This window comes from Phalangium opilio, unplaced genomic scaffold, assembly GCF_054372755.1.
Source record: "Phalangium opilio isolate 3A_F unplaced genomic scaffold, DU_Popi_V2 ptg000352l_1, whole genome shotgun sequence".
Taxonomy (NCBI): domain Eukaryota; kingdom Metazoa; phylum Arthropoda; class Arachnida; order Opiliones; family Phalangiidae; genus Phalangium; species Phalangium opilio.
In genome coordinates this window covers 2,851,779-2,876,938 of record NW_028324228.1, presented here as the reverse complement: position 1 = coordinate 2,876,938, position 25,160 = coordinate 2,851,779, and the positions used below count along the sequence as shown (strand labels likewise).

At 36.0% G+C, this 25,160-nt stretch overlaps 3 protein-coding genes and 1 long non-coding RNA gene across 5 annotated transcripts; 1 reads left to right on the top strand and 3 right to left on the bottom strand.

Moving 5' to 3' along the window:
- Nucleotides 1-4,509: 4,509 nt before the first annotated feature.
- On the bottom strand, nucleotides 4,510-12,511 carry LOC149602876 (cytochrome P450 4V2-like). The gene is made up of 11 exons (XM_089860309.1): nucleotides 11,899-12,511; nucleotides 11,726-11,838; nucleotides 11,561-11,646; nucleotides 11,282-11,481; nucleotides 10,572-10,641; nucleotides 10,373-10,496; nucleotides 10,151-10,306; nucleotides 9,923-10,096; nucleotides 9,775-9,841; nucleotides 5,306-5,485; nucleotides 4,510-5,238 (listed from the first exon to the last, which is right to left on the bottom strand). The coding sequence occupies exons 1-11, from the start codon at nucleotides 11,942-11,944 to the stop codon at nucleotides 5,072-5,074; spliced, it is 1,383 nt and encodes a 460-aa protein (XP_089716435.1). The 5' UTR covers nucleotides 11,945-12,511; the 3' UTR covers nucleotides 4,510-5,071.
- On the bottom strand, nucleotides 7,400-8,466 carry LOC149602877 (uncharacterized). 2 transcript variants are annotated; one of them, XR_016376966.1, is made up of 2 exons: nucleotides 8,395-8,466; nucleotides 7,400-8,314 (listed from the first exon to the last, which is right to left on the bottom strand). It is a non-coding gene; the product is annotated as an uncharacterized LOC149602877 (long non-coding RNA). The 2 variants fall into 2 exon arrangements; XR_016376965.1 differs by having other exon boundaries at nucleotides 7,400-8,309; nucleotides 8,395-8,456.
- Nucleotides 12,512-19,301: 6,790 nt separating the features above from the next.
- LOC149602875 (uncharacterized) lies at nucleotides 19,302-22,314 on the top strand. Its single transcript, XM_089860276.1, has 2 exons — nucleotides 19,302-19,441; nucleotides 20,952-22,314. Exons 1-2 carry the CDS (start codon nucleotides 19,302-19,304, stop codon nucleotides 22,312-22,314), a joined length of 1,503 nt encoding a protein of 500 aa, XP_089716402.1.
- A 585-nt stretch (nucleotides 22,315-22,899) lies between these two features.
- On the bottom strand, nucleotides 22,900-24,650 carry LOC149602874 (uncharacterized). Its single transcript, XM_089860275.1, has 3 exons — nucleotides 24,376-24,650; nucleotides 23,782-24,310; nucleotides 22,900-23,721 (listed from the first exon to the last, which is right to left on the bottom strand). The coding sequence occupies exons 2-3, from the start codon at nucleotides 24,004-24,006 to the stop codon at nucleotides 22,900-22,902; spliced, it is 1,047 nt and encodes a 348-aa protein (XP_089716401.1). The 5' UTR covers nucleotides 24,007-24,310; nucleotides 24,376-24,650.
- Nucleotides 24,651-25,160: the final 510 nt, after the last annotated feature.

Here is a 25,160-nt window from a genome sequence, read left to right as displayed (position 1 = left end):
CAACGGAATATTTAATAACTTCCCTGTCCGTGGTATACCGAATTAAATTTACCACTAGGTTTGCACTATGAAATCTATGATGGTAGTATCAGGGATTCATGTAATTTTAGAAGCAGGAATAGAGAGCATATATATTGGGCGCGCATCAAAATCCACGACCTCTTTCCCCGGGACGGGGGGGGGTGGTAAGAAAGAAGAGGCGGGCCATAGCGACAGAGGCAAAAAGGAACTACCTAATTTTCGCCGTCCCCGTCAGCAACGTCATCAAAAAGTAATTTAAGTGAGCCAATAAGAAAATTTTTCGTGACTTGCTGAAGGTAAGGGATCTATATTGAGCTATGAGTCGGACTGAAGTAAAGACTAACCGTTCTCCATTCCTGCTTCTAAAACTGCATGGATCCCTGATGATATATATGAAGCAAAAATATTCCAACACTCTGAATTCCCCAGCTCAGAAGCCGAACTATATTCGTTGTAGAGATATAAAGGTAATATCACAAGTTCAAAAGATATGTTCCATAAGTTTGTCAATGGCTACTGAGAGCTTGGCATGAAGTGACGTAGGTCATAGATTCTCGCAAAGCGACGCCTGGTGAGGCGCTGTCACAGGCTTAGTACAGACTGAATAGTAGTATGGATTTCAAATCCGCGTGTAGTCGATTCTCGCTTCCGTCGTTCTCGAACTAGCTTGAGCTGCGAAGTATAGGTAGTGTCATACTTATGGAACATATCTTATAAACTTATGCTAATATAATAATAGAAATAATTTCGTATTCATAATGCATAATCTTTGGCATCTAAGTCAATTTTAAATTAAATTGAATTACTTATTTTATTTTTATATTTTGATTGGATATATAATATACCTTATACCCACGGTGTAATTAGGACGGTATAAACAGAAATAATTTCGTATTCAAACAGCATATATCCTTCGCGTCTAAGATAATTTTAAATTAATTAGCATTTAATTAATTTTTACATTTAGTTTCGTGAAATTTGACCAAAAATAGTGCTTATTTCTCGTCCACTTAAGCAATTAAAGTTAGAATTTTTTCTTTCTTTTCTATTTTACTTGTCTGGTTTCCTCAAATAAATTAATCGGGGAAAATTGATTGACGAGATAAAAAATTATAGTAAAGGAAGAGCATGAGTGGTGTGTTTATGTCAAATTATGTTATTTATTATAGTCTGTACCCGGAAGCTAATTCTATTTCGTTTTATGTCATCGCCCAGTTACGTAACAACCTTGAAATTGTAGATATTTCCCCATTAAGACAAAATTTTACACTGAACTATTAAATTATCCATTGCCACTAAGAAAATTAACATTACAAACGGCCATCAAGTCTTATTAGATTGTTTTATGTTCGTGTAGAATGTAGGGAGGTCTCGGACGGCTTTAGAAAAGTTTGTTAGTACGGAGTCTCCGAAATGAACTAGGTGTTATAAAAAACGTCTTTGACAATTTTTGTATATTGAGAACTGAACTGAACTATATCAATCAGGCGCGTAGGAACGTTTCGAATTTAGGGGGGTACAGTCTACATATGGATTTGGGCGCCCCCTTCCCAAAGATAAGAAAAATGTCGAAAAATATATTGAACAAGATTGAAACATAGTATTTTAATTGCAGTGACATGTGAAACGGTGAATTCAAAAACTAGTGTCTGATAGGTGTTGATTGTTAAAAACCTTTTGCACATGAAATTTTTATCAATAGAGTAATTTCGGTTGAGAGGGGGAGTGAACTGTGTATCCCCTACGTTAGGGGCAACTTTGTACTAGAGAATACTATTTGCCCCCGGAAAGGAAGGGGAGGGGGGATATCACTAAGGTAAGAGATAGAGGGTTATGACGTTGCCGTATATGGGAAAGAAATTACGCTATCCTCTCTGGACATGTTTTAGTATTTTTTGAGTCATTGTTGCCCTATAGTCAGGGCATCAACTCTTTTTGAGAATTTTTTAATAGGAAAAATAGGATTCTTTTTGCAAAATTTTAGGATTTTATAGGACCGGATTCATAAAATTATAGGATTATATTGGACTCATAAATGAGAAGACCAAGAGCGTTATAGCACCTATATCTAATCAAATGCTAAAGGGTTCACACAGAAGACACACATTCAGATTTACTTGGAAATTGACCAATAATTAAAAAAAAACAACAGGCAAAAAAGAGACTTAAAAGTGATTGAAAATTTACCAAATAAAACTATTTAAAAGGGTCAGGTAGGAAAAGATGTTTTTCAGAGAAAACCCTATTTCCATAATTCCTTTTAATAATTAAAGGTCTGTGCTATAATTGAGCTTAATCTGTGAGCTTAGACATTTCAGATGAAACGTCTTAGGTGAAATTAAATTGGAACGAAGCTCAGAATGCAAAGCAATTGCTATAATTTCAAATAAAAACGAAAAAAAATTAAAATTCAATTATGAGACAATTGAAGGTAAAAATATTCTGAGTTTAAAACGTCACACAGCTGGGAATATAAATAATTACACCAAAATACCAAAAAATAGGACTTTATAGAAATTATGGGATACTTTCTAAAATTTGGGATTTTATGTGAATTATAGGACTTCTGGGGCCTTGCTGTTAGTACGTTTTTAAAAGCTTCAATATAGAGAACTTCTTTCTGCTGAAGTGTAATGGCAGGCACAACAAGAAGGAGACGAATTGAGTTGTCCAACTTTCCTGCTGCCGTTGCCTGTGAAAACAAGTTTTCTCCGAGTCCGCTTCATTTTCACAGTAGACTATTTCGGTATTTATCTCTGCGAAGGCGCGAAGGGTCTTCAGCGCCCCAAATTTGTGAAGCTGTCATTGATAAGCTGAATAAGCCTTTTTATGCCTTACAAAAGACGGGCTCTTAGCTCCGCCACTAGGACGGGAAATGGCACCGAGCGTAATACCGAAATGGTCTATTCACCTCCTTTTTACTTCAGTGTAATTTTGGCGCCCTTTGATTATAAATTTGGCGCCTTTTCTGACCTATTTAGGCGCCCTAGTAAAATTTTTAGGGGTTGTCAATGTACCCTTGTACCCCCCCCCCCGTTCCTACGCCACTGCAGAGTGTCGCATAACACCTTTCAGAGTGTCTCATAACACCTTAAAGAGTGGGTGATTCGGTGATTTATTAGCAATCAGTGCTATATTCACAGCAAGGTTCCACTTTGAGTTAAATTAAGAGGAAAGTTCTTACATGCAGAACTATACCCCTTTAAGCAATGCTTGCAGGGCCGGATTAAGAGGGGGGCGAGGGGCACTGGCCCCCGGGGGCAAGTCTTGTTGGGGGCGCATAGAGTTAAACTATTCTCCCTTAGGGACATTTGCTGTTCTGTTTTTTCCGACTTAAAGGCCGGGAAACGGCGAGAAGGATTCTTGTCAAACTGAAAACCGTGCATCGAACTAACAATGGGCGACCGTGCATCGAACTAACAATGGGCGACCGTGCTTCAAACTCTTTAGGGGTTCTTGTCAAACTGAAAGCCGTGCAAAGCGGTTCTTGTCAAATTGAAGATAAACAATGGACAGTCTCTTAAATGGGGGATGCAAAAGGTCGGGGAAACAAAATTTAAGAGACTGTCCATTGTTTATCTTCACTCTGAATGGTGCTATGCCGCACCCTTTAAGGAATTGCACAACACTCATGTGAGAGTAAAAATTAAGTTTTAGTTCGATATAAGAGTTAAAAAGGTGTTAAACTGCACCTCTGTTGCACCATTTTATAGCACCAATTGCTCAATAAGTGTTATTAAACCCTTTCAGGGGTGTAAATGAACACCTGTAATGATGTCAAATTTGGACCCAAACTACTTTTAAAGGTGTTAAAGCGCACCCCATTTTCTTAGAGTGTATGCTTAACACGTAAAAGACGTTCAAAACCGAAACAAAAATCGTCTTGAACACATTAGAAAGTGAACATATTTTCACTTGAACATGTGCTCATTTTTGAACATGTATAGTAGAGAGAGTCGCATGAAGGTGTTCAGGGATTGTGTTCAGCTCCTGAACACATTTTCTGCATAATTAACATGTTCAGAGGCAGAACACTTAAATAAAAACACGTTCAAAAAACACGTTCAAAATCAAACACAAAATGGCTTGAATACATTTGAAAAAAGAACAGATTTCTATTTGAACATGTTCTCATTTTTGAACATGTATAGGAGAGTGTTGCATGAAGATGTTCAGAGATTGTGTTCAATTTCCTAACACATTTTTTTCTGTGTTGCTTACGATTGAGGTGGCAAAAGAGAGTTATTTACCGCTTGAGAAAAAAGGAAACTGCAAAACTACTAACCGTTTTGAAACTGGTAGCGCAAAACTTTTAAAGCGTGCGGTTAACGATATCACGTGATAGTGGGCGGGTACCAAAATATTTTTGCCCCTAAAACTATAAACAAATATAGCGGTCACCTCGAAAAGACTGCGTATGTTAAGCCTCGTTTCAAAAAGTTTGCATTACGTCTCACCAATTTTAAACAAAGCCACCTTTTTAGCTGCCTTTCTTTTTATTCGTAGCATTTCTTTTATTTATATTTTTTCCATTTTCAATAATAGCATAATTGTTACAAGTTATTCATTTTAAAATATATCACTAAAAAATCTCCGAGTCAAACGGTCAACACACACTCAGAGGCATGAAAAATGGAGAATTTCTATTGGACACTAAACTGTGACGTCAAGAGATTATAAACGTCCATCGCGCTTGAAAGCAAAAAGTTAAGGCAAATATCTACGGAGGATAGATATCTGCTTGAAAAAACATTTCAGCAAAAGCGGCGCCAATGAAAGCTTAAAGCTTTAGTCCAAGCGCGATTGAAAACGGCTAAATATTTTGCTTTAGCGTTTTTCTGTGATTTTTCAAGCAAAAGCTTGATTGAAAACGGGCCTTTAAACATGCCAAAGTGAAAACAAACTATTAGAAGTACTATTTAAGGCCTGTACATTTTAATACGTGGCTCTACAAAAAGACGTGCATTTGTGGTCAATTATTTCTTCAAGGTATAGTCATTTGCTGGTAAAAAAATAATATGAACAATTGAAATACAATACACAAAGATTTTCAATTATTCTTGATTCTGGGCTCGAAATGGAGAGGCATCTCACGAATTTTCTTGAAAATAAGCATATTAGGAATTATTTTGTCTCTCGGTAATTGCGAAGTGATTCGGAAATGGCGAAGAACGTTCGCTAAAAGTACTTTCAATTCTAACATGGCGAATGCTTGTCCTGAAAATAGTTGTAATAAACATTGAAAAAGAAGCTATTAATTATTGAAATATAGGTGTTGACGAACCGATGCAATTGCGGGGACCGGCTGCAAATGGAATGTAGCAAAGCGGGTGTCTTCCTTTGCTGTTCTCCGGGTTGAATCTGTCGGGGTCGAATATGTCAGGATTGGGGTAATATCGGGGGTCTTGATGAACTGCTTGTATCAAGATGCCGCACGTAGCATCCTTTTTAAGAATTTTCTCGCCTAGAAATTTGCAATGTAATTATTTTATACTCATATATGGAAACTACACAGAAAAAAATGTGTTAGGAAATTGAACACAATCCCTGAACATCTTCATGCAACACTCTCCTATACATGTTCAAAAATGAGAACATGTTCAAATAGAAATCTGTTCTTTTTTCTAATGCATTCAAACCATTTTGTGTTTGATTTTGAACGTGTTTTTATTTAAGTGTTCTGCCTCTGAACATGTTAATTATGCAGAAAATGTGTTCAGGAGCTGAACACAATCCCTGAACACCTTCATGCGACTCTTTCTACTATACATGTTCAAAAATGAGCACATGTTCAAGTGAAAATATGTTCACTTTCTAATGTGTTCAAGACGATTTTTGTTTCGGTTTTGAACGTCTTTTACGTGTTAAGCATACACTCTAAGAAAATGGGGCGCGTTTTAACACCTTTAAAAGTAGTTTGGGGCCAAATTTGACATCATTACAGGTGTTCATTTACACCCCTGAAAGGGTTTAATAACACTTATGGAGCAATTGGTGCTATAAAATGGTGCAACAGAGGTGCAGTTTAACACCTTTTTAACTCTTATATCGAACTAAAACTTAATTTTTACTCTCACATGAGTGTTGTGCAATTCTTTAAAGGGTGCGGCATAGCACCTTTCAGAGTGTCGCATAACACCTTTCAGAGTGTCGCATAACACCTTTCAAAGTGTCGCATATCACCTTTCAGAGTGTCTCATAACACCTTAAAGAGTGGGTGGTTTATTAGCAATCAGTGGTATATTCACAGCAAGGTTCCACTTTGAGTTAAATTAAGAGGAAAGTTCTTACATGCAGAACTATACCGCTTTAAGCAATGCTTGCAGGGCCGGATTAAGAGGGGGGCGAGGGGGCACTGGCCCCCGGGCGCAAGTCTTGTTGGGGGCGCATAGAGTTAAACTATTCCCTCTTAGGGACATTTGCTGTTCTGTTTTTTTCGACTAAAGGGGGCGGCCCCCGGTGCAAAATTGCTTAATCCGGCCCTGAATGCTAGTTCTAGCATTCAGTGTGAAACTGCATAAAAGTTGGTAATTTTTACCGACTTAATAGCCTCTGAAAAAGGCAGAAAGTTTTTAATTACTATAATTTCATCGGGTATTAAGTTGGTTTTGGAGGCCATAATATCCAATCAGTAGATATAAACGTTCTTGTTAAATTTAATAATCTCTTTTCACTAAGAATTTTTCGAGCACCAGAAACGCGTTTGACCTAATCTACTCTACAATATTTAAAAAAAAATTTCATTTTCTACTCTAATGATTCTCAAAATAAAGATAAGACATGTCACAAAAGTTGGCGTCTGTAGTCGCCCTACTAACATAGTCTCGTTTTTTTGTGTCGCACAATACTTTTAAGAGTATCGCTTAACACTTTCAAGAGTGCAGTAGCGTTGCTAGGGTTTGCAATTTGGGGGGGGGGGTGGGGGGGTTTAAGTTTATTATTCGTATATTAAAGATTTACAAACTTTTATTAATAAAGAGTACGGAACCGATCAGTTAGTGACTATGAGACAATTGTGGATGAAAGAATTTCACTCGTCTTTTATAAGTTCAGTTTCCGTTTGCTTTTAGTCCCCACTACTGTTTGATATTGAAATTCATCTCTACAAAGATGAAACTGAACGAAATTATCATAATAATTTTTTACACTATATTGCTACAAAATTTTAGGGGATACGAGCAATTTTTTAGTAGAATTTACGGATTATTTTAAGGGGGCTAACTTTGAAATTTTAGGGGCGCTAAAGCCCCCAAAAAGACTTAGCGACCCCACTGCAAGAGTGTCGCATGACGCTTTTAAGAGTGTCACCTAACACGTTTCAGAGTGTCGCCTAACACGTTTAGCAGTGTTTTACAAAAGTACAATACCCTCTGATTACGAATTTCTTTGTTAATTTTATTTAAAGGATAAAAATATATTCTTTCATGAATATCATCTTTAAAAAATGCTTAACAATCAAGTTTTTCAATAATTTTTTACTGTTTGTATTGACTTTAATATTAAAACATTAATGAAAATGAAAGACCTTATTTAAGAAACCCGCAGTACTATAATTTTCCATTTTTAATTTCAAAACGGTTTTAAAAAGTTTTATTTTACACCGAATTTACACCTTAAATTGGCCCCACAAAAACTCAAGGTAATAAAACTCTCTTTGGGTGTTTTTAAGGTGTAAAAAAAGTGTTTTCTTAAATTACACTTCCCTTTCTTAGAGTGTACGAACATGTTAAGTACAGTCGCCGCAATTAAAAACTTTCTCTCTCGCGACGTCTTGTTTCAACAATAAGCCGCAAATTATTGATCTGATACAATTGATAAAAAAACTTATCGTATATTGTTGTTTAATAAAGATTTGCGGCTTATTGTTGAAACAAGACGTCGCGAGAAAAAAAGGTTTTAATTGCGGCGACTGTACCTCTCTCATTCTAGAGTCCAAGAGAGATATGTACGAGAATTTCTTACTTGTAATTAATAATTAATAGGTATTACTGTACTGAGGTTTAAGTTATTTTGCTAGTAAAAGGACTATTAAGTATTGAAATATATTTTTGTCTTGTAATAGTTACTTAAAACTTACCCACAAAAAGGATTACACCTTTAATATTCTGAAGGGCCAAGGCTTAAAAATCCTGCCCAAAACTTATGTGCTGTTACTTTCGGGATCGGTTTTCTTATTAGCACATTAGCAGCAGTAAAGGTTGCAGACGAATTTTAGGGAATATTAAAATTTCCCAAACATAAGTAAATGCAATTGCAAAAATGCTTTGTCAGAGAGTTCGTCTCATCGTCTGCGCTTTGCCAAGAAACGTTTTCAAGGCGTATAGTTAAATTAAATTCGCATTCCAAATATTTATTATTTAAAAATATGCTTACCAGTCTGGTGATTATTTTAGAGGGGTCTAAGTTTGAAATTTGGGGGGGGGGGAATAGGGGGCTTTACCCCCCCCCCCCCGAAAAAAAGGCCTAGCGACGCCACTGAATCATTGAATTGTATAATTACTTCAAGTTTAAATTCATTCCTGGGCGACAAAGAAAAACCATGGATATAAAGAATGCGCCGGGAGTGTGGCGCACTCCTGTAAGCCAAGCGTCTGGGCGGCAAAGTTTGAGGGAATACGACACATGTCGGCGATCCTACCCTATAGGTGCCGACTGCCCCGTGTCCGCCGGAGGTGACTTGACCCCCACACCCCGTCCGTCACCTCCCAAGTAAACCTCATTTCCTTCCCCTGCTTACACACATACTGAACCCTGAATAATCGCATCCTTGCCGCGGACGTAAGAGCCCACTTCGCATTGAAACCTCAAAAAAAAAAAAAAAAAATATAAAGAATGCGCGTGAGGAAATAGGTTTTCACGCTATATGATAAGCAACTTCCTATCTCCGACGGGACCTTATTCGGTGTATACTCTGTTCCAGCTTTAGTCGTCAGCACGCACAAAGCTACGTTACATAGAGATCTAGCTTAGAGTGTGCTGAGAACCAAAGCTGGAACAGAGTATATATCGAATAAGCTTCGACGAAGTACGCCTTCAACTACAAGGTTTACAGAACATGAAAACAAATGATCGCGTTCGCTGTTCCTAAATTTTTAATCCGTTCATTGTGAAAGTGTTAAGATTTTGTGTTCAACTGTTACAATTTTTCCAAATAGAAACAAAAATTAGAAGTTGAACGCCAAAATTAAGCGAAGTGTTCAATAAATTACACTTTTTCATCACTTAAACATATCAAGAAACCAAAATCTGATTTTTGAACACAAAAATGTGTTCAAATCATTAACACACTTTTTTCTGTGTATAGTGGATTTTAATCGTAATTATAAACTTGGAAACGAATATTGGAATAGGTTTTGCAATGGAACTGTCGCGACCATAAATCACTCTTACGCTATCATTTCTTTAAAAGGTTTTGTTTTACAGTAAGTTCATGAGATATATTGGATAACTGAGAGCTTGTCATGAAGCAACGTCACAGATTCTCGTAAAGCGACGCCTGGTGAGGCGCTGTCAAAGACTTAGGACAGACTAAATAGGAAGATGGCTTGCAAAAACGAGTGTAGTAAATTTTCGCGTCGATCTCCAAGTAGCTCCCAGTATCATTCTTACGGAACATATATTACAAACTTATCGATATACGTTTAAGATTCTAAACGATTTTATAATCAATGTCAAAATCTCAGAACTAAGAAATAAATAGTTCCATAGTGCAACTGCAACGGTGTGATTACCAGTCATAAGCAGAAAACGAACCTATTTGTAAATCTTTAGAGAGCTGGCGGGCAATCATTGGAGCTGGAGTACACAGCCTTAGCGATTCCTGCAAAGGGTTAAGTTTTCTATTTAAAATTATAAAATGTGAAGTTTTTAATTTGTATCTAGGCATTTAATCAAAATCAACCTTAATGACATTTTCGAGGTAGGTCAAGTGTTTCAGGTCGTTGTATTCAATGTCTCTTTCGACGTCCGTTCCACAGACGGAAGTCAACTCTTGGTTGACCTTTTCTTGAATCTCCGGGTAAAGACCAAGCATGTACAGGCTAAATGTTGCAGCGACAGTGGTGCTGTCGAAACCCTGCGAAAGTAATTTAGTATAACCTTTCTACATGCGCACTTAATTGCTTATTACCCCCCCAATGATATTCATGGCTTCGTCTCGAAATTGTTTATCGCTCATTAGCTCGGGGTTTTTCTCGAGCATTTGTAGAATGATATCCATAAAGTTTACGCTTCGAACGTTTTCGTCGGGTTCTTTCATAATCGCTTTCTTTTTCATCAACATCGTCTGTGAAGGAGTTGGTAATTTAGTTCGTAATATGTCAAGTCCTAATTTCAAAAAGTGTCTACTTACTTGAAACGTTTCGTCTACTTTTTTAACTGCTTTAACAGTTTCTTTCCCCAAAAGTGTCATTTTGAACATATTTTCCGAATGCAACAATGGTCGATTGAATCGATAACTGAAGCTTTCTTCAAATCTAATATTAATTAATATTTTATGAAATTATTATGCAGATAAGTTTTGGCAGCGCAAAAGATTTTTTTGTTTATACCTTTTAACAGGTTTGAAAAGTCCATCTTGTAAAATCTTTTCATTTTCATGTTCAAAGTCAAAAACTGCGTCTAAAAGAAAATGAAAACTAAGTTAATTGAGAATTTAACGCAAAATTCGAGATATTTTTTACTGAATGCTGTGAAACTTTAATTTGTGAAAACCACCCATAAGCTAAGCCTAAAATTGGAGGAGAGGGGTAAGAGGGAGTGTTGCTCTAATGTTAAAGAAGCAGAAATATAAATGACGGGGGAAAAAACGAGTGTAGGAATTTTTATCTTTCTCCATTGATAATAGCTAACGCGCAAGAGCGAGTTGTGTCGGTAAACTACAGCTCCCACTTCCCAGTTCAGAGCCGAATTTTAATTTTGACGCATGCGCGCGAAGCCCACAGAGACCAACTGAGCGAGCACTAGAGAGAGGCGAGTCGTACCACGAAGCGAACCAACCCGCCTACTCACATTATTACTCCCTCTCGCCTCTCTCTTCCCTGGCTTAATTAAACATAAAGCTAACCCAACCAAAAGCCGCTTTTGAGACTTGGCAAATGAGAACGAATACTTATGAAAACATAAAAAGAAAAATATTCGTTTAGCAGTAATCACGCGTCATTATTCGAACGGAAATACGCCTGAATTATTTCTTCAAAGAGTTCCCAGGTTGATATCATAAAGCGGATTTGTGCACATCATACGCAGATCCTAAATTTACCCGCAATTATGTATAATGTGCACTTCTCGATTGACTCCGATATATCTATAATCCTGGAATCAGATTTGTAAATGTCTTCTTGAATTTGAGAGATCATCATTTTGACGTGTTTGTTCATCATAGGAACGAACTCCTTGATGCTCCCGAGATGAAACATCGGATTCAACAACTTCCTCTGTTTCCTCCAAAGATCTGGATCGCTGAAAATTCGGCAATTAAATTGTTTTTTTGAATACATCGCGATCAAATAAAAATAGTAATAATATTTAAAACTCTTACCTCGCTATTAAACCCTTTCCCGAAAAAATGTGAAATAACTTGTAATACTTGCTTTTGTTGATTTCTTTGCTATTGGTTAGGACAACCTTGAAATAAGTCACCAATTTGGCGACAGTTAGCGAGGTTAGTTACAAATTTCTTGCCACACCTTGAAGGGACCCTTACCTTTATTAGCTCTGGGTCAACTAAAATAACCATTTTCTGATTGAAAAGGTGGATATCAAAAAGTCCTTCTTGACGTAATATCGTAGCCATTCCCATAAGGGTTTCCAACAAATCTGAAAATAGAAAATCCCATTATCAGGGATGAGCAAAATTTTCAATGAAAAAGATCACACAAAGTAAATCATTCAATATCGTTTCAAATCCAGTATTCGTCGCCATGGTGTAATGAACTCAATGCTGGCCATTCCGAAGATCTACATTATACTTGGAACACTGCAAACCCCAATTCTACGCACACGTTGACACTTTACTCTCATATCCAAAGGTATTTAACATTGTGAATTCAGATGTCTTAATTTTCACTAATTTACTTTCTCACTGAAAATACATTTTTCTTTCATCTTGCGAAGGTAAAGGTTAATTGATCTAACCAGGGATCCAAGTAATTTTAGAAGCAGGAACAGAAAACGGTTAGTCTTTACTTCAGTCCAACTCATAGCCCAGTACAGAGTCCCTCCCTTCAACATGTAATGAAAATTTTAAATTATCTTATTGGCTCAGTTAAACTTCGTTTTGATGTCGTTGCTGACAGGGACGGCGAAACATACGTAGTTCCTTTTTACCTCTGACAATATGACCCGCCTCTTCTTTCATACCCCTCTCCGTCCCGGGCTAGGGGTCCGGGACTTTGACGCTCGCCCTATATACCCTGTTCTCTATTCCTGCTTCTAGTATTTCATGAATACCTGATCTAATCTATTGGTTGAACGAATTCAGCGTTGACGGTGAATTTTTAGTACAACGTTAGCTACGAAAAAGTCTTAAGAATTTGTCTTTCATGCAGGCGCGTAGGAACGTTTCGAATTTAGGGGGGGTACCATCTAAATATGGATTTGGGCGCCCCCTTCCCAAAGATAAGAAAAATATCGAAAAATATATTGAACAATATTGAAACATAGTATTTTAATTGCAGTGGCAAGTGAAACGGTGAATTCAAAAAACTGGTGTCCGATAGGTGTTGGTTGTTGAAAACCTTTTGCACATTAAATTTTTATCAATCCTCTCTGGACACGTTTTAGTCTTATTTGAGTCATTGGAACGAAGCTCTGAATGCAAAGCAATTGCTATAATTTCAAATAAAAACGAAAAAATATTTCAAATTCAATTATGAGACAATTGAAGGTAAAAATATCCTGAGCAAGCGAAGCGATTTTTTGTTCTGACCAAACGAGATCTTGTTAATTCGGAGTTTAAAACGTCACACAGCTGGGATTATAAATAATTACACCAAAATACCAAACATTAGGACTTTATAGAAATTATAGGATAATTTCTAAAAATTGGGATTTTATGGGAATTGTAGGACTTCTGGGGCCTTGCTGTTGTTAGTACGTTTTTAAAAGCATCAATATAGAGAAACTTCTTTCTGCTGAAGTGTAAGTGGCAGGCACAACAAGGAGACGAATTGAGTTGCAGAGTATCGAGCCAAGTACTCGATGAGAGATTTCCTTAGACTCGAAACCAAGGCTCGATAAATACTCGAACCTGCTTTTGGAAGGCCTTTAACTCTGAAAATTGGATGTAGTAGCTATAAAAATCCACTAGAAAGTCACGTTTATTGGTTAACAGACTAATGTTAGTGCTTTTTGGGTAGTTTAGATCATAATGCCAGTGTAATGTAGTAGGGTAGTAGCTCCTAGCTGGTTCAATAGTGGAAGTAAAAGTAATAAAATACAGTTAATAATAGCGTTGACTATTATAATTATATTTTTATTTTTATTTTTATTTTATTAATTTATTTCTTCTCATTTTTTAGTTTAGCTTAGTAATTTTCGTTTGGGACTTTGCGCGAAGTATAATAATGGCTAGTGGCTAAGGTGAGGAATGAGATTCCGAAGAAGATATTGATGAGGAATTAGTTTGTTAAATTTAAGATTAATACTGTCTGGGAAATGTTTGAAGTAGTTGTCGATGATCAAAATTACACTAAATGTCTACTATTAGAGCGATAAATTAACAGAAAGTGCTGAAATACTGCAAAACCAATTCCCAATTACTCGATAAATACTCGAAACCAATTTGCCAACTACTTGATACTCGATTCGAGTACTCGAGACTCGGCTCGATACTCGATAAGGGAAAATTTCAATACTCGAGACTCGACTCGAAACCAAAAATTCAAGGCAGCCCTAAAAAAGACTGGGTTTCGTCGTCGAACTTTCCTGCTGCCATCAAAGAGGAGGGAAATAGGGAGAGATAATCGCATAGGCAGCCGTGATCCATCCGTATTGAGAAGAGAGGAAAATGTGTGATACGCGGCGGCTCTTAACGCGCAACTTATTCGCGCACAGTTGACGTTATTGGTTCTCCTCTTTCGGGCTACTACTACGTCACCAAAATTGCTCGGAAAGGTTTAAACGTTGTTAAAACGTACGCTTTAAAAATAAAAAGCCGAGGCTTAAGTGAAATGTTCAGCCAAGTGGGCTTTTTTAAGCAAAGAGTTATTTATTTATCAGAGGTAATTTAGATAGATAGTATAAGATTAGAGCCGTGTAATGTTTCAGGAAAATATTCAAAATATCTTACTTGTAAACATATAACACCAAATCCTGCTAATGGATCACTATCACCATTAGAAAAATGGCTTGAGCACACGAACCCACGAAATGATGTTTTTTAATTACACATTGTTGATGTTTGGTTATAGGTTTTCGAAATGGTTTAAAAGTTATACCGTTCATTTTTGGATTACTTGAATACCGCGTATTGCTACTACAATTCAAGTAGCAGCATTTTTTGTGGTAAACCATTTTAAATTACCTCTGATAAATAAATAACTCTGCTTAAAAAAGCCCACTTGGCTGATCATTTCACTTAAGCCTCGGCTTTTTATTTTTAAAGCGTACGTTTAACGTTTAAACCTTTCCGAGCAATTTTGGTGGCGTAGTAGCCAGAAAGAGGAGAACCAATAACGTCAACTGTGCGCGAATAAGGTGCGCGTTAAGAGCCGCCGCGTATCACAAATTTTCCCCTCTAGATGGATCACGGCTGCCTATGCGATTATCTCTCCCTATTTCCCTTCTCTTTGCTGCCATTGCCTTTGAAACAAGTTTTCCCCGAGTCCGCTTGATTTTCACTGTAGACCATTTCGGTTTTCACCTCTGCGAAGGCGCGAACGGTCTTCAGCGCCCTAAATTTGTGAAGCTGTCATTGATAAGCTGAACAAGCCTTTTTATGCCTTACAAAAGACGGGCTCTTAGCTCCGCCAATAGGACGGGAAACGGCACTGCGCGTAATACCGAAATAGTCTATTCAGCTCTTTTTTTACTTCAGTGTAATTTTGGCGCCCTTTGATTATAAATTTGGCACCCTTTCTGACCTATTTAGGCGCCCTTGTAAAATTTTAGGGGGGTACAATGTACCCTTGTACCCCCCCCCCGTTCCTACGCCACTGCTTTCATGTGCCACCGGTAGTTCAAATTCTATAATTTGAACATTTGGAATAATTGTCAGCATTGCGTAATTGTACAGCTAAGATTCAGGCATCTTTTACTTAAATGCCTAAGCTTGAAAACAAAACGTCGCAACCAATGTAACTTAAGTGGGTATTCACACTGCATTATTTATACTCTATTCTATCTTTAAAACCATGAAATAATACCTCTTCTTAAAAGGCATAATTGGTACAGTTACTCATGCGATGTTTGGAGTTAAAGGGGCATTGGCCAAACATCATTTTAAAAACGTCACATATCGCGTCACTGGGCGTTTGTGTGTTGCACAGCTCACATAAACGTGAGTATTGAGTATGTTTACTCTTCATATAAAACTTGTTACTGAACTAAATGAAACTCACAAGTTGTAGAGCTGATGTCTTTAACTGGTGGAAATAGTTTTAGAAATCTGACGTGACCAAAGAAGAAGACCGACTTGAAACCGTAATTTGGGTACGAATCCCAAGCTCGCTGTGATGGAATAATTTTAAGCAGAGACGATATAAATTTCATCAATTTATGAATCACTTCAAAAGCGAAAAGTAATATCCTCAGCGACATGGTTGTTGCTTGACGGAAAGATTGTGCAGCGATCAACACTTCGACCAGCGGTGTTTATACTCTGACTCGAATCGAATTCATTTTTTATCAATTGTTGTGTCAAACCTTTTAAATTTGAATTTATTCTTGATTTTCAAATTTTAGCGAACGTATTTTTCCACAATTACTATTATAAATTTAAGAACTCTCTTAAATATGCCAAAGTGAAAACAAACGATTACAAGTACTACTTACGGCCTGTTCATTTTAACACGTGGCTCTACAAAAAGACGAGCATTTGTGGTTAATTATTTCTTCAAGGTTTAGTGATTTGTTAGTAAAAAATAAATTGAAGTGAAATATAATACATAAATTTTTTCAATTATTCGGGATTCTGGGCTCGAAATGGAGAGGTATATCATGAATTTTCAAGAAAATAAACATATAAGGAATTATTTTGTCTCTCGGTAATTTTGAAGTGATTTCGATATGGCAAAAAACGTTCGCTAAAACTACTTTCAATTATAACATGGAGAAAGCTTGTCCTGAAAATAGTTGAAATTAACATTTAAAAAGGAGTTATCTATATCTATATAAATCAAAGTCCTGACTGACTGACTGATAATCAACGCCCAGCCCAAACCGCTTGCCTCTTAAGAAAGGTTTTTCCAATCCGCCGCCATCTTAAAAAATGGCCTCCAGAAATGTAAAAAATCTTCTCTATGCAACAAAGTCCGCGTGTTTCAACCGATTTCACAGATGTTTAGAACACTGGTTTCCTTTAACACATAGACGGGCTGAATGGTTTTTTGGGTTCGATTTGTCGCCATCTTTTTAAATGGCGGCCAAAAACTTAAAAACACTTCTTTATGGAATAATGTCCGCGTGAAAAGGAATAAAAAAGTCCAGACGGGCTGACGGGCAACACCGAGTGCCTTCGCTCTTAGGGTGCTACAAAAATAATAGTCATCAGTAAAATATACCCATTCTTTATATCATTTTGATTACACGCGAGCGACGCCGCGGGTAACAGCTAGTTAGTTATAGAACGAAAGCTGTTGACGAACCGATGCAATTGCGGGGACCGGCCGAAAATGAGATGTAGCAAAATGGGTGTCTTCCTTCGCTGCTCTCTGGGTTGAATCATTCCGGGTCGAATACTTCTGGACTGGGGTAATGTAGGGTGTCGTAATGAAAGCCTTGAATCAAGATAAAGCACGTTGCACCCTTTTTAAGAATTTTCGTGCATGGAATTTGCAATAGAATTGTTTTTATATGCATAAGAGGTTTTGCAATGGAATCCACCCAGACGCTTCATTTTCATAAAAATTTAGTAGGTCTATAAGTTTAACATTATTTGCAAGGGCACTTGGTCAAATATTTAATGGTCAATGTTAAAACCTCAGAAGTAAGAAATTGGTAGTTCCAAAGTATACTTCCAACATAGTAATTACAAATAATAAGCAGAAAACGAACCTATTTGTAAATCTTCAGCTGCAGACCAATCAATGGACCTAGAGAACACAACCTTAGCGATTCCTGTACGTAATTATGTTTTGTTTTGTTTTACTGAAAATTAAAAAAAAGTTTTTTTTACTTAAAATTAAATAATGAAATTAAAAAATGTTTCGTTTTACTTAAAATTTAAAAATATTCTGTTCTACTTAAAATTGAAAAATGTTTTGTTTTACTTAAAATTAAAAAATATTTTGTTTTACTTAAAATAAAAAAAGTTTTCTTTTACTTAAAATTAAAAAACGTTTTGTTTTACATAAAATTAAAAAATGTTTTGTTTTACTTAAAATTAAAAAATATTTTGTTTTACATAAAATTAAAAAATGTTTTGTTTTACTTAAAATTAAAAAATGATTAGAATGTAATTTGTGTCTTCCATTTAATCAAAATTAACCTTAACGACTCTTTCGAGGTAGGTCAAGTGTTTTAAGTCGTTGTATTCAATGTCTCTTTGGATATTCCTTCCCCAGAAGGAAGTCATTCATTGACAGCAGTGGCGTAACTACAGGGGTGCGGGCCGTGGCGTTTGGGGTGTAATTTTGTAAACAAAAGTGTTTTCTTAAATTACGCCCTTTTAACACGTTTTTAACACTTTCCATTCTTAGAGTGTACAACTTTGAACTTTTACATTTACATTTTTAAACTTACTTTCAACCTCTTAGTGACTTCACAACATCGAGTTATCTGAAATAAAAGTTAGCGGAAAATGTGGGAAAATTCCCGTCTGTACTCAGTCAGCACCTTGGCTTTAAATACGCTGGTTCATTATCTGTCAATATGAAAGGAGCTTCCACTAGCGATTCTACTTGGAAACTAAAAAATTATGGACAAGCTGTTTTGAACTACATATATAGAGATGGATTGCCCTTGAGCTTGCCGGACTGTAAGTGTTTACAATCAATTCTACTGTTAAGATTATACTTTTACAATTTTTTTTCTAATTTCCAGCAGCTCCAGGATTGAAGGAATTTATGCATGAGTTGAATCCAGAAATCAAAACATTATCAAGGCAGACAATATGTAGTGATTTGAAAAAAATCAATCGATACAGTAGTAATTCCCGCCCTAAAACTAAGTTTGGGTTCTATAGATCAATGTGCTTTGCATCTATTTCTGGATATCTGGACCTCTAGATCAAGAGAAGGAATTATTGGAATTAAAGCACACTTTTTATCTCGCATATATTTATACATTCTTAATATATTGAAAAAAGTATTTCATTTTCTACCTTTCATAGATAACTGGGATTTAATATCAAAAACAATTGACTTTAAATATTTTCGAGAAAAACACAAAGGAGAAAATATTAGAGAAGAACACAAAGGAGAAAATATTAGAGAAGAACACAAAGGAGAAAATATTAGAGAAGAACACATAGGAGAAAATATTAGAGAAGAACACAAAGGAGAAATTATTAGAGAAGAACACAAAGGAGAAAACATTAGAGAAGAACACAAAGGTGAAAATATTAGAGAAAAACACAAAGGGGAAAATATTAGATAAAAACACAAAGGAGAGAATATTAGAGAAAAACTCAAAGGAGAAAATATTAGAGAAGAACACAAAGTAGAAAATATTAGAGAAGAACACAAAGTAGAAAATATTAGAGAAAAACAAAAAGGAGAAAATATTAGAGAAGAACACAAAGAAGAAAATATTAGAGAAGAACACAAAGGAGAGAGTATTAGAGAAGAACACAAAGGAGAGAATATTAGAGAAAAACACAAAGGAGACAATATTCGAGAAAAACACAAAGGAGAGAATATTCGAGAAAAACACAAAGGAGAAAATATTCGAGAAAAACACAAAGGAGAAAATATTCGAGAAAAACACAAAGGAGAAAATATTCGAGAAAAAGTAGTCGAAGCTCTACGAGAATTAAACATTGAGGTATGCTCGATGCGGTACCATGTCATGAATATAGAGCTTTTTAAAGTTTATCTAATCCTTCCTTCTACTTAGATTGGAAAGGTCATGGCAGACATTGCTTACAATATAACGGCTGCTTTTGATGTAGTTCAACCCCAATGGCTCCAGCAATTCGAAGTGACAAATTTGACAAAACAAGCAACTCGTACGAGCATGAAACTGAAATTGATTTTTCTGATATTGAATTTATGGAAAATGTCAAAATGATGATGAGCACATTCTTCTCAATGAACAGGAAGTACGATTTGCGTAATTATCCTGCAGGAAATGGAGAATCAATTTGAAATTCTTATACAATGAATATGTTAGCTCTCTCAGAAAAGGATATTTAAGAAAATTTTAATGAACTGGGACCGAGTGATATGTGCGGCTGGTTGTGAATGATGACTTAAAACTGAATGGGAAAATCAGCATCCGTGGTAGAGCATTGCAATAAAACAACCCGATTTATTCGAAAGTCCAATCATTATTCAGGAGAAATAAAGAAATTAACCGAAAAGGACTTACTCATTGCTAATGTGACACGTTGGAACTCGACATGGCATGCGCTGGAAAGACTTAACGAGGTTAATTGTAATATCACCATAATTTCCGGGTTATTAGACTTGAGTTTTCAGTTTTTCACTTCTATTTTAGGATAAAATATTTTACCAAATTCAACAATAACTTTTGAAAACAGCTAATGAAGAACACAAGAAACTTGATTTCGCATTGCCTGCAACGTCAATGAAGTACCATAAGACACATTTTAAATTTAACGGAATTGATACTTTAATCATTAATCTATCTTTAGGCTAGAAATTTCAAATTTGATTAAGCTTTTGAAACCAATTGAACAAGCAACAAATATTGTTCAAGGCGCTAAAAATTCGCCACTTCTGCATTTATGTTTGCTTCTCACGAGCTAATTAAGTCAAAACTCTGTCAATATACTCGTTTGAAATATGGGCTCTTAGAGAGTAAGAAGAAACGCTTCCATGAATTATTCCAGGAAGAATCATTTCTAGTAGCTACTAATTTAAATCCGAGGCTTAAACTTGCTATATTTGAAGGTACACAAGGTATTTCTGCCAAATGTTTCAAGTTTTATGTAAAAATAACCAATATTGTAGGTGACCAAGCGAAACAAATTAGACTAGCTCCAGTTGAAAAAGCTAGACAAGCCTTAGAAAATTTACTCTCTACAAATGCCCCAGAACATTGCGATGTTTTATCTCATGAAAATAATAATTTAACAGTTGCACAAAATTGTTTTATTAGTATATTAGATGTAAAACTTTTAAGCACGATTAACTTATGTAACCCTATACACGAATGTAACTAGTAGATACGGTATAAAAACTTATGATAAAAAAGCATGTAACGGGTGATAAGCGGCCTATATATATAAACAAGAACAATACGCGCCGAGCGAGGCGCCGCGTTCGCCACCTAGCGGGATAGAGAAGAACAAATTGGTGGGAAAAACTGAAAATGGCCGCGTCCTTAAGTCGAAGCCATACGGGTTGTAGTGTACTAAATTGTAAAAATTATTACGGAAATTCCCCAGAAGGGGTTAAATTTTACCGTTTTCCAAGTTCAAGAATACATAGCATTAAAAGAAATAAATGGATCAATGCACTTAAACGGAAAAAGTAAGTCTTTTAGACTTGTCCCAACACCGAAATAACCTAATGTAAAATCACTAAAGTTGGCCAAGGCCTTAAATAAAATCTCAATTTGTTCGTTAACATTTAATTTTAATTTAGCCTTGATGGAACAGATTGGAATCCTAAAAACAGTGACCGAGTTTGTAGTCAACACTTCGCAGGAGGCGAGAAGAGTGACGACCCTTTAAGCCCTTCGTATTTTCCGACTTTGAATTTAGGATTCTCGTCACTTAACAAAACCCCTGAAGATTTAATAAAATCATCAAAACAGAAATCTGAGAGGTATGGAAGAGCTGTTAAAAGGAGAAGGCTGTGTAACGTTAACTTAGAGCAAAGTTCGACAAATAAACCCACCCAAGTTGATGAACATGTTGATCTACGTGAAGCTCCAAAATCTATCGCTACACAAACTGAGCCAGGGCATTACAATAATCAAGAACTATCATTGTTTTCATGCTGCTTTTTCAATGGTTCAGCGGCCACTCAAGCAAACCTACCAGTAAAGGTTAATTCTTTCACGCAAACGACATCAACATACATCGAAATGATTGAAAAAGGTTGCGGTGATAATCCAGTGAATCGTACGTTTTTTGATGGCCTTAAATCATTAAATGAAGAGCAATTGCTTTCACTGGCAGGAGTGAGACTAGATGTGTTTAACACATTGTTAAAATGCTTCCCATTTGCGTCTTTTAACACATCATTATCAAAGGAAGACCGACTTTTGCTTTTCCTCATGAAAATGAAATTAGGTATTCCGTTTTCAGCTCTTGGGGCATTATTTGGAATCCATCGAACTACAGCAGCGGCTAATTTCAAGGCTGTGTTGAATTTGTTTTATTTCCGTACAAAAAAGTGGATTTTCACACCCTCAAAGTCTTCTGTACGAGAAGCGCTACCAAGTTCGTTCAAAGCACAGCATGAAAACTGTCGGTTTATTATCGATTGTACTGAAATTTATTGCGAAAGACCCGCTGGTGTAAGACAAAGAGTTCTTATGTACTCCCAGTACAAAGGTACATTTACTACGAAGTATTTAATCGCCATAACACCCAATGGCTTTGTGAGTTTCATATCTAAGGGCTATGGCGGAAGATCTACGGATTCTTTCATCACCGTAAACTCCGGATTCCTTGATTTAATCGAGGAAGGAGATGAAATTTTAGCAGACAAAGGGTTTCCTCAAATTGCAACCCACATATCTGAAAGTGGTTGCACCTTAGTTATGCCCCCCTTTTCAAAAGGCAAGAATATTCAATTCACCGCTTCTGAAGTCCAAGAAACATACAACATTGCTTCAGTGCGGATTCATGTTGAACGTATTATTCAACGGATGAAGATTTATAAAGTTCTACGATTTGTTCCAAGATCTCTTTTAAGGTGTATTGATAAGATAGTTCACGCCGCTGCGGTATTATCGAACCTTCAACCCCCAATTATCAATGAATTATCAGAAATTTAAAAAAAAAATAAATAAATAGAGTCAAAGTTTATAATTTACGGTGTAAATAATTATTTTGTTTAATATAAATAATGTAAATAATGTTAAAGGTTGAGTTTTACAGTTACAATTGCTTTTAAATAAATAATAAGGTTTTAAACAATATATATTTTTGTCTCAGGTACGCTCACAGGTTAAATCATCATTTAACTGCATTTTTAAATTGCACTTAGGAATTCTCGACTAGTTTTTTTATAAAGTAATTAAAGTAAAATGTCTCGAGTTTTGGAATGACTTCAGTCAAAAAAATATCGTTCCTATCGACAACTATCATCAAACTTTGTAATGGGGTGTAAATGAAGAAATGGCATACGCTCAAACCAGTGACGTACAAAGCTACTTGGATTTGAGTATAATATTCGTGGCTAGTTTTCAAAGTTGGTAAAGAATTTGCATCAACTTCAACGTAAGGCACATTTGAACTTCCATCTGGATTCAAAATTGTCTTTTCTCGTAAACTACTTGGACATTTTATTTCCAAAAGTATGTTTGGGTTTCCAAGAACAACGCCATCGGGGCTACAACATAACCAATTTTGCGATGGACTTATGAATGTGGGGCAAACTTTTGGTTGTAGTCATTACGCGCTGTACTTTCCATTTGGATTCCATACTTCATTCCGGATGTTTGAATATTCTTAGCATTAAGAAAAGAACTGGCTAGTTTTTCAAAATCCGCACGCCTAGTCTTTATTCGATGAGCTTTAGTCGCTGAAATTCTAATTTTTCTAACTTTGATCCAAGTTCCGGTCTTATCGTTTGACTGTAGTCTTGTTATGAAACAAACTTGTTCAATATCAGTGGAGGTCTTCTCAATATTTTCTTTCCAGAAAGTAGCCTCTTTCTCTTCCAATGTATCACAATCAAATTCTCTTATTATGCGAATTTTATTTCCATTTAGAAAACTTTTATACTTGTAATAAACAGATTTTCTTTTCAACTCTCGCTCAAGTTCTTGACACATAGATTTTATGAAACGCTCTTCTTCGCTTCTAACAACGCTTGACACCAACCCTTCTAAAACATCTTTGCACGTTATTTTTTCTTCATCTCTTACTTCATACTTTAAAATTGTTGACAGTGGACAGTTAATATTTTCCCATATGTTGTTTAGTTCACGTTTGGTCTCTTCTAATGGTTCTCTCTCTTGAGATGGAGGGAAGCAAAAAATATTTCTAATTGTTTCACCTTTAGCATATAATTTATCTTGATGCGCTGATGGTCTTAGAAAGGCTTGGGGTTGGTTTGTTTTGGCGTCATCTCTCTCTTTTTCCAAATAAAGGGCGGTAGCGGCTATATGCTTACATTTCCCAGAGAGCCCACTCTTACAGGTACATTTAGCCTCAAAAATGTGTCTTTCTGGAAGCACCTGCAAGTTAATTTAATTAACTTACTATATAAACATTAAATATTTAATTTGAACACTTACATTGATGGTAATATCATAAACCTTTTTAGTTACAGAAGTTTCTCTTATACATTGTCCAGAGACTTCGGTATTAACTTCATTTGGTTTAAAAGTTTCTCTTACGTTAAAAATATGTTCACTTTTTATTAGATTTTCGGCTTTTCGAAGAGTTGAATCCCTAAAATAATTTTGTAAGCCTTCTAAAGCTATAAATCCGACATATTTTATAATTGTAGTGCTCCCCATTTTTGAATTGTCAATCTACCATTCGCGAATTTCCCGCCAATAGTTTTCAATTTCGCCCGCTAGAGGCGCTGCGTGTCAGTTTGCGCCTCGATCCTCGGCGCGTATACTCATTCAAGACAGAACGAGTGCTATGGCGATATCTAATAGTTAATAAATATTTTAACCTCTAACCCGGCTCGTCTCTCTTTAGTGATGTTATAACAAAAATGAAGCACCGAAGTTGATAGACTTTTTCTTAAATCTCCGGGTAAAGACCGAGCATAAACAGGATATATGTTGTAGCAACAGGGGTGCTGTCCAAACCCTGCGAAATTTATTTAGTATTACCTTTTTTCATTAAAAGCGCACTTTAGCCACGTTCACACTTACATGGGAAACCGGTTCGAAGCGACTCAAATCGCTTCCAAAGTTAGGTGTGAACAAAACTGATACTCGAGAAGCTAATTACAAACGCGGTTTCTTGAAGTTGCTTCGCGAACCAACTTAAAGCGGCTTTGGAAGCTAGTTTGTAGTTTTCAGGGATATTTCACCTGGGATGAGACTAGTATTAAGTGTATTTTCTCCGGCCTTAGCAGACAACACCAACGAAATGATAAGCAGACAGCACTAACAGAATCGTCTTAGAGTGTGAACCGAGGCAGTTGAAATCAGAGTTGGGCACTCCTCCTTAGATAGATTTTTTTCCTATCAAACTATCATAGATGGCGAAACTATCAATTCTTCTGGCTATATTTTAGAGTGGAACTCCTTCTTAGATAGATTTTTTTCCTCTCAAACTATCATAGATGGCGGAACTATCAACTCTTCTGACTATATTTTAGACTGACATTGCTGGTTAGATAGATATTTTTCCTCTCAAACTATCATAGATAGCGAAACTATCAACTCTTCTGACTATATTTTAGACTGACACTGCTGGTTAGATAGATATTTTTCCTCTCAAACTATCATATTTGGCGAAACTATCAATTCTTCTAGCTATATTTTAGACGGGCATTATTTGTTAGATAGATTTTTTCCCTCTCAACAAATCATAGATGGTGAAACTATCAAATCTTCCTTCAATATGTTAGATTGGCTCTCATTGTTAGATAGATTTTTTGCCTATCAAATCAAATTGAAATCTTTAAGAACGACTAAATTAATCGATTATT